We start from the raw sequence: 10,160 nt of genomic DNA on the forward strand, positions 1-10,160 counted from the left end.
GATCCTGTCAGAACTTACTGTGGTTGGAAATGACATGTTGTCATGAACAGCAGTGAAACATTACAGACCTGAATTACTATTCTTGATGCCATGATGGTGTGTGTTCATTCAGAAACAATCAGAAATGTGGCCTGGCATGTTATGTGGTGGCAGGCGACCAGAGTTCGAATCCAGCTGGTGTCATTTACTGATCCATTCCCTCATCTTTTCCTATACTTTTAAATAAAAGTGGCAAAACTAATTAAATTAAAAAGTCACCTGACAATTTCAACCTATTTATTTATTGTTTTTCCTTTAGTTTCACTTAGTCTCTTCAGTTTTTGTTTTGTTTTATTTAGCTTCTGTTTATTTGTTGTTTTTATGTAGTTGTCCATTTAGTTTTTGTGTTCTTTTTTTGTTTGAGCTTTGTTTGTTTGGTTTGTTGTATTTATTGTTTAAATTTTGTTATCTGTTTAGTTTTTTATTGGGAGAGGGGGGCTTTTTGTTTTGTAATTTAGTTTTTTATTTGATTTAGTTTTTTATTTAGTTTCTTTTTTTGTTTGTTTGATTTGTTTCTTTTTTTTTTTTCCCATTTATTTGTCTGAGGTTTTATTTTAAAATGTTTGTTTTGTTTGGGCTTTTATTTATTTATTTTTTATTTAATTATTTTCATTTATTTATTTTGCTTGGTTTGTTTTTTAGCTTTTGATTTGTTTTTGGGCTGAAAATTAATAGCGAGAAATTAAGGAAACTGAATTGGGGCACGTTGCAGGCTAGATTCGAACCTGCAGCTCTGACATTATGACCACAGGTCAGAGAATCACGACCAAACCTAATTAAACCAATTCAACCAGCTATTCCCCCCATTTTATTCCTTTTTTTCAGTATTTATTTCTCATTCTCTCCATCCCTCTCTCTCTCTGAGTTAAAAGGCCGCAGCTGTTGACGACTCTATTGAAAAAAGCCCACTCCCCTCTTGCTTGCCACACTAGACCAGTGTCCATCCACCAATGACCAAACAAAGGAGGCCTATGACCAGCAGACACACGTGCGTGCACACTGCGGGTTCACACTAAGCTTGGGAGTTGAGCGTGTGTCACATGCTCACGATGGGCGGCGGGTGGGTGTAATCAGTCATGAATAGAGCTGATGATGGTCATACAGATGAGCTGCACAGGAAGGTTTCTAAGCTTCTGTTTCCGCCACAGGGACGTTCTTCATTTTCATGGTCTTTTGATCTTCTTGTGCTACTTTACAGCTCGTGTTGTAGCTTTTCTTTAATATTAGACAAACTAAAATGTACCTTTTCAAAAAGTACTTTTTTACATTTGTTTTTCCAATATATATATATATATATATATATATATACAATTTTTATTTATTTTATATAAATTAATTATATTTTAGTATATTTTTTTAATTAATATAGCATGCATAGGCCTTAAGTTTGATAAATGAAAAGTGTATAGAGACCACTTCGTCCTCACAGTAGCCTCAAGCTAACCCACTACGGCCTGTTCACAGCTGCTCTGTGTTGAATGTTAGTGGGCCGTGATGTTTATATATGGGTCACATTCCTCTCTAGGTCTGTTCTGAACGCCCCACACATGCCCCCAGAAACCATTCCTGCCCCAAATCACAGCCTTGAGGGTTTCCAACCACATGTTACTCTCAGGAGGTAGATGCTCTTACCACTGCTAATATTTCTGTTCATGAGCGCCTTTCTTCATCAAGAAAGTGAATTTTGTGGTCGAAGGAAAATGCTTTAGCCGCCCAAGACGAAACCATTGACATACTTGTCCTGCGTTTAGGTAGCAGAGGAAACCATCTTTCACCTGATGCATTAGTATGTCCTGCTGGATTCTAGCAGGATCTTTAGCAGATGAAAGAACCTGAGAATATATAAATGGTTTTTCAGCTATAGGATCTAGAGACATTTTTTAAAATGATTTCTCTCATTTTTTGTTCTTTTGTACTGAACTGACTAATGTCATTTCCACCATATCCCCGTTTAATTATTTAATTTGATTTTGTGATAGAATGACAGTTGGGAAAATTACATTTTAAACAGTTTTGTAATAAAATGGTGGAATCCTTGTCTTGGTAATGCTAAATTCATAGCTAACATGCTATTAAAACAGCTGTATTTGCAGTGATGCACAATAAAAAAATATATACATATGATCTGTACCTTGACATTTCTTTGTTTTCTTCTCACGCGGTATTTTATCTTAAACATGCTCTTTTCAGAAACGTTTGGGACAGAATTGTTGTTTGTGGTGGAAGTGACGACACAACTAAATGACTTGATATGATATAAATCATCTGTGCACAATAAATATTCAAATTATTTCACTCTGTGTTTAGATTATAATGGTTTTAAACATGTAACGGGATTTTATATTATGAGTATACATATTTTAAGATCAGAACATACAAAATCAAATATAAAATTTTCTGCTATGTGTATAAAATTATTTTGTATATTAAATAACACTCCAAACTCAATTGATTTTGTCATTGCAGATCCACAGAGAGACAGAGACGTTTTATCCAGTTGATGCCAGTCGAGATGCTGGACTTGAGGAGAAGAAATCCACTTCAGTGATTTCAGGTAGCCAAATCAGTGCTTCTAAACTGGTTTTGCTTCAAAACCCTCATTTTGCATTGGAATATCAAGTGGCAACCCAAATGTTAGTGGTTTTTGAGGATGTCCATGTGGGCATCGATGTAATTTGTCTGAAGTGATGCATGAATTTACACTGAAATACCACAGAATTTGATGTACGGCATTTGACGTCAACAACACAACGTTGCATCACGTCGGTCTAGTTGTTGGTTAAAAGTAACATCCAGAACAAAACACAAACCTCTTTTATACATCTTCCAGCACTCTACAAAGAAAGGATGCCCTCTTTGCTCAGACTGTTTCTGTGTGTGTCCAATCTAAATAGTGCCCACATTGTGTCGCATGGGAAACGGCATACACATCCTCCAAAGACTAAATTAATGTCTTCCTGTCAATACAAAAGACTCCACTAGTCAAATAAGATCATCTATTTAAGTAGATGACATCAACATCCTGTCTGCGACGATTGCGAGCCGAGTTGCAACACAATGGATTGAAATGAGTCACTTTCAGACTCACTGTATAATGATTCAGTTCATGAGAGTCAAGTCTGGTCTGTTTTCTTTTCTATTTATTATTCTTCTCTTGCTCTTAAGCTCTCTCATGTTTTTTTTATTCTTTTTTTTTCTCAGAATTCCCCCCTTCGACACCCTCACCCGAGAGCGTACGTCACAAAGACTCGGCGAGCACCATGCGAGGGTCCGCCAGCGATGGCGACTCTCTGTTTAGTCAGGACTTGGGCGAGGACAGTGTTTTTAATAATAAGGTGGGTGCGGATTGTCTTGCGTTTCCCATATCACCCAATTATGTGTTTGTTTTCGAAGCAGAGTTGCTATTTGTTTTGTTTCTATGTCTCTTTACCATGTGAGGAACCCCTCGCTTGTGCCTCGGCCAGATAAAGCGGTTATGTAATATGTCTCATTTTCAGCGGTGCTCCTCTACACACAACATCTTGCACCACTGACGTCATGTGACGTGAGCAGATCTGTGGGCCAAGGCCATAATTATGACCTCATCCTCAGACATGCTTCATCCTAATTTCTCAACTCCTCTAAGAGTTTCCCCGAGGAATCCTCCACCCCTTAAACTCCTTGCTTTAATTTAAAGATGTTTAACACTTTGACACTTGTTCTTAGCATGTCGCAAAGAATGACAGAGTTTTTTGTGAGCTGTAATGTTTTTGTTTTCTTGATGATAGGTATGTATATCCCTCCATATTTCATTAGAATCCTATTTTGAAATGCGGAATACCCTTAACCCAAATGAAATTTCATGTGGAATGCTTGCTAACCTAAGTTTATGTGTTGGAAGTGTTTTTCTGCTCATAGTTGAGGCTCAAAAAGTTGAGTACAACAATGACCACCCACTTTTTCAGTGAATTTGGTTCTGAAAGTGTTTTTCTTCATAAGGATTTTATAAGAAAGTCTTTGTTACAGAGTAATTGGCCATGAACCAAACCGAACAGTTATGAGGTGAATCACAAACTCATAGTTCACAGTTGTCATAAAAAATAAATTACCCTTTGGAGAAAGGGAATACATTTTTTTTTTACGTTTGGAACATGGTTGTTGAACTCTATAGTAGCTAAGCTAGCAGGCTAATTAGCTATTACTATAGGTGCATCCCAAATTGCGTACTTGTGCACTTATTCCTTGATGTTTTGTAGTATTAATAGTACGAGTACTATCACACTGAAAATTCCAAAAAAGTTCACTTTAAAAACCCGGATGATGCACATACAGGAATAGTTTACCTAAAAATGAAAATTCTGCTGTTCTGTGTCAGCTGCGTGACACGGATACGCTGTTTTCGTTCAGATCAAATCACAACAACGTAAGAAACAGATCCGGCGTGACGCAGCTGACACAGAACAACGTTGTTTACGTCCAGCCGATACTCTCCAAAATGGCACCAGGGTAATGCGGAAGAGACGAATTGTTGAATAAAGTCGTTATTTTTTTTTCTTTTGCGCACAAAAAGTATTCTCGTAGCTTCGTAAAATTACGGTTGAACCCCTGATGTCACATGGATTATTTTACAGATCTCCTTGCTACGTCTCTGGACTTGGGAACATTTCAGTTGTATTGCTGTCTATGCAGGGTCAGATAGCTCTCAGATTCCATCAAAAATATCTTAATTTGTGTTCCGAAGATGAACGAAGGTCTTACGGGTTTGAAACGACATGAGGGTGAGTAATTAATGACAGAATTTTCATTTTTGGGTGAACTATCCCTTTAAATTAAGCTATCAGGCTAATCAGCTAGCAGTATGCTAAAAGAGTAGGCTAATCAGCTAGCGACATACAAAGCTAAATAGTTGACCAATTAGGTTGAACAGAAATTTAGTATACAATGAATTTTGAATTTAAATGCCTCTTTAAACAAAATGTCATCACTGATTTTTTTTTTTCTCTCTCGGTAAATAAAAATATATAGTATGCTAACATTAATAAGACCCCAAAATTAGCGAGTATACAATGAATTTTGAATTTAAATGCCTCTTTAAACAAAATGTCATCACTGATTTTTTTTTTCTCTCTCGGTAAATAAAAATATATAGTATGCTAACATTAATAAGACCCCAAAATTAGCCTACTATTTCTCCTGAAATTGTACGTGGGAATTCACGTAGCTTGCTTACAGTTTCTCGAAAGCAGGTAGAGTCACTTCACCTAAGCTTGACTTGTGTTCTGGAAGTGTCCTTCCAAAACTCATAAAGTCATCTATTACGGTTAGTGTAATGTAGCCGCTAGCTCACACCCCTGCTTGGCTGCGGTCTCAGCATGCGAGGAAACTAATGAGTCGCTGTGAATGGAAATGAGTGTCAGAGCTGTGTGTTTCTATGTTATGAAAGTTTTACAAGGATGGAAAGAACTCTTGAGACTTCATGGGGTTTGCAGAAAGAAAAAAAATGAGTCTGCTTGTATGTAAACTACAGATGTAAAGGTGGTACGTCATCAGCAGTCATTTGCAGAATTCACAATGTGCTTGTCCTAAGTAACCAGGCGCAACGTGCGAATTTTCGCTATGTCAGGTTGGGAAGTTGGTCCAAAATCCCAGTCCTCCTAGTTGTCACCAAACATCAACTGTGATTTTGTTTTTGCAAACTCCATCCAATTCTACTCTTCTTTCTCCATCAAAGGCTGAGGACAGCGTCACAATCACCAGCGGTGTGTCCATGTCCTACTCGTCCTCCACAGATGACACATCCAGCCTCGGGACCCCTAGTGCCATCTCTCAGGCCAGCACAGAAGCTCCTACATCAGACCCCTGTCAGGAAAAGCCCACATCTCCTGGAGCATCAGGAGAAACAGAGGAGGAAGAGAAAAAGGACCGCTTGACAGAGGTCCCGGAGCGGTCGGCCATTTTACGCACCTCCATACGGTCCCTGTCCCCTTTCCGCAGGCACAGTTGGGGCCCAGGCAAAAATTCAGCGGGGGAGAGTGAGATTAGTCAACGCAGGTAATCTCTACCTCTAAAAATGAAGGTTTTAGGGATTGAATCCAAAGCATACAAAAACAAGCCTAAGCTGGTTGGCTGGTTTTAACTGGTCTTCATGTCTGGTCATAGCTGGTTTGGTTTTTGGGATTTGGACCACTTCTTTAGCTGATCAGGCTGGAAAACCAGCTTTCCCAGGTTGGGAGACCAGTGTGACCAGTTTAAACCTGCTAAGACCAGCCAACCTGCAGAGGCTAGTTTAGCTGTTCTTTTCAGCAGGGAGTCCAGTGTGGTGCAAAATTTGAAAATCCTGTACCCCTTTAAACACTGAAAGGTCGCCTTCAGAATGACTGTTCAAAAACATTAATTGACTAGAGCTACAGGTGCATCTCAATAAATTAGAATGTTGTGGAAAAGTTCATTTATTTCAGTAATTCAACTCAAATTGTGAAACTCGTGTATTAAATAAATTCAATGCACACAGACTGAAGTAGTTTAAGTCTTTGGTTCTTTTAATTGTGATGATTTTGGCTCACATTTAACAAAAACCCTCTCAACAAATTAGAATATGGTGACATGCCAATCAGCTAATCAACGCAAAACACCTGCAAAGGTTTCCTGAGCCTTCAAAATAATCTAAGTTACCAGGCTAATCGAATAGCTATATGTTGAGATAGCACGCTACCGTGTTCAAAAACATATCCCGGTATCTTTTTTTAGATAACTAAAATATAGCATTTAAAGTTTTTTTTTTTCTCTAGCTTTAAGAGCTAAGATAGCATGCTAATTGACTAGCGGTATGCTAAGCTACCAGACTAAGGCTTTTTCTCAATTCCAAGAACGCAAAGAACGGATTTGCGTTCTCGTGGAGACCGGTCTTGCCAAGCTTTTTTGGAAGAACGAACTCGAAAGGACGCAAGGACACAGTGATGTGCTGCGTTCTTGCTTAACTGACCGCATAGTCACAGCATAAGCAGCGGCCAATGAACCATAAATATAACATAACATTACAAACAAATGTCATGACTTATTAAAACATTGCATACTATTATAGATATTATTTACATATAATTGTATATCGTTTTATTTTACAGCGTTATATGTTTTAACTATGACTATGTTACGATTCATTTTAATATGCCAATAAAAATACTGCAGACTTTCTCCGGGTCTTATAACTTTATTAAAATTAAGCAAAACAAAACGATAAATGTTTACTTTCAAGAGCCGTCAAGTATTTGCGAGTTCGAGTTTATAGCTTGCAGGCTTCCGTACACCGGCCGCCCGCAGTGTCTTCTGGGATTTCTAACAGCTCGATTCTCTCAAGTCTGCACTCGATGCATCCTCGATATCAAGAACACATCCGGGCACATTCATGCGTCCTCTGTACTTGCGTTCTTGAGAATTGGAATTGAACTTCGACGGTTAAGGATGACGTAGAACGAGAACACAAGGACGCAAGATCGCTGAAGAACGCATATTGAGAAACGGCCTAATTATTTAACAATATGCTAAGATAGCAGGCTAATGTTATTTAATATGTGAAATTAAATATCACATTATATGTTATAAATAAGAGAAACACTACATATAAAGAAACAAAAATATATTTTGTAAAAGTTTGTTTTTCCACTGCACAGGTATATGCCCACAGTGTATGTGTGTTTTGTGCACTTAGATGGGTTAAATGCAGAAGACAAATTTCAAGTATTGATTTCCAAACTTGGCCTACATGTCTCGTCACTTTTTTTTTTCTTATAAATGTGACAGACACCCGGCATTTTCATTTCCTGTAAATCATCTGATAACAGGATCAAAGCATTATTACCAACAAACCGCCCACCTGCCCTTTAATCATTCATTGCATCTGTCTTTATAATGCAATCAGATATGCTTTATATTTGAGTTTATACTTGCAATCGCTCAGTTTTGGTTTTTGTCCCATCATCTTGGCATTACTTCAGATTTGTGTACAGCTCTGAATCATTTACAGTCTGTATGTGACTGTGTTTATGAAGGGAAATCCCAGTAGTGTGAGGGCCCTTCCTCTGAGGGCTTTGTCAGCAGGCAGCTGTTCTGTGAGAAAGAGCTGTATTTAGGTCACACAGGACTGTATTCCTGCTTATAATAAACAGTCAGATGACCTCTAATACTCTTAAGACAGAAAAGAGGAACATCTTGGTTTACATCATGGTTGTGTGTGTGTGCGTTTATTTAAATGTAAACTCTGTTCATTGGCATTTATTTATTTGTGCATTTGTTTTATATATATATATATATATATATATATATATACACACACACCCAGTATTTATACTCAAAATTAATCAAGCTAATCAAGCTCCATTCAAAATGGAATTTCAAATTTTTTTTGAGATACTGAATTTTTATATTTCCATCAGTCATAAACATCAGAATTAAAAAAAAAAAAAAAACTCTTGAAATATTTCAGTTTTTGTGCAATGAATCTAGAATATAAGAAGGTTAGCTTCTTTGAATTAAATTACAAAAAATTAAGAATTTTTCCATGATATCCTAATTTTTTGAGATGCACCTGTGTATGTATGTATATGTGTGTATATATGTATATATATATATATATATGTGTGTGTGTGTGTGTGTGTGTGTTTTAGATTAATATTTATTATGTATTCATTTTAAACCAAACTGCAAAACCAGAATAATTTCATTCTGTTGGCCAGAATTATTAAAATTAACAATAATTATTTTAAAAAGTATTACTAATAAAATGATTCAATTAATTTAAATTTAATTATTCTGTTAATAATTATAATAAATTTTTCTATTTAATAAATATTTGTAATGAGTAATTATCAGCTATTGGTATAGACAAAAACTGTTTCCTTGTTTTATTCATCATCCTAGTAAACATTCTTAGGGCTGTCAATCATCTCATCAGCTCTTCAAATTAATTTTGGTTCATTGTTTCTGTTCATTCATCTTCTCCTCATCATATTCATCCATCACTTTTTCCAGTACGGCTCGAGGTGAAGTGGAGCACAAGTCTGCGGGTCATAGGAGAAGGTACCACCATCCATTTTCACTCTTTCCACTCAAGGGCTCCACCAAATCCTTTCTGAACAGCCCATGTAAAAATTTGGAGAAAAAAAAATTGCGGTGGGAAAAAAAATATCACTAACAGATTCCGTAAATACAGTACCTGTGAGATACTATTATAGTTTTTATTAATATTTTGAATTTGTAATTTTTTTCACTTTAATTGTAAAGTTTCAGTAATTTTATTGTTTTTGACTTTTATTTTTTTTTATTGCGTATATATAGTGTTTATTTTTATTTCAGTTTCCCTGCCAACTATCTAAAAAATAAGTTCACATTTTGTTGTTGCATACAAGAAAGATATGTAATGGTTAAACGTCCAAGGGCCTCTTTTAGACCTTGTACTAACAAGTTCCTCTTTTGTCTTTATACACATCCCTTCCTTCCATCTATCTATCCATCCATCCATCATCCTGATTCTTATGCACTCAATGAAGCATGAGCTGGTGTCCTTCAGTTGTCCCGCGCTCAGAAAACGACGAAATAAATGGAAGAAGGTAAAGGAGGACAAAGAATGTCTAAAATGTTTTAACTTCTTGTTGTGGTACGGCATGAATTGCTTGATAGGAGCACAAATAGTGTGTTTTAAAGACAGTGGTGTATATGTGTTCATAGTGCATTGTGTGTTTTAGTCTACTTCCTCTCTATGGTTTAGTCTGCTCGTCTCTCCGGACAAACATCTGAGACCACAAACACTGTTGCAGTAATTTCTGTTGATTTCATTGTCTGAGACAGAGACTAACCGGCCACTTAAATTAATTTGTTTAGCTAGAGATGTAGATTAAACTACACAGCATGTATTAATTAATGTGAACTATGACTAACATACTGATCTGGATCTCAAAACCTGATGAGAGGTGAGAAGTTTTTTTCTTTCTTTCTTATCACATTGTCACTCTTTTCGAGTGTTTCCTGTTAGAACGAATTTCAGAACTCATCACACTTATATTGAGCTGCTCTCAACAATAAGGTGTAAGTAAATTTAAATAATTCTATTCTAATATATATATATATATATATATATATATATATAATGT

General features: G+C 36.4%; 1 protein-coding gene across 1 annotated transcript in view; it reads left to right on the forward strand.

Moving 5' to 3' along the window:
- LOC107714042 (A-kinase anchor protein 13-like) overlaps positions 1–10,160 on the forward strand; it is a 60,236-nt gene that overhangs the window by 18,348 nt on the left and 31,728 nt on the right. The window contains exons 3-7 of the mRNA XM_016519734.1: positions 2,506–2,593; positions 3,241–3,374; positions 5,750–6,069; positions 9,043–9,090; positions 9,561–9,620. Of these exons, the coding sequence (XP_016375220.1) occupies positions 2,506–2,593; positions 3,241–3,374; positions 5,750–6,069; positions 9,043–9,090; positions 9,561–9,620 (650 nt within the window). The remainder of the gene's footprint in view (positions 1–2,505; positions 2,594–3,240; positions 3,375–5,749; positions 6,070–9,042; positions 9,091–9,560; positions 9,621–10,160) is intronic.

Source organism: Sinocyclocheilus rhinocerous, unplaced genomic scaffold, assembly GCF_001515625.1.
Source record: "Sinocyclocheilus rhinocerous isolate Xijiao unplaced genomic scaffold, SAMN03320098_v1.1 scaffold568, whole genome shotgun sequence".
Classification (NCBI taxonomy): domain Eukaryota; kingdom Metazoa; phylum Chordata; class Actinopteri; order Cypriniformes; family Cyprinidae; genus Sinocyclocheilus; species Sinocyclocheilus rhinocerous.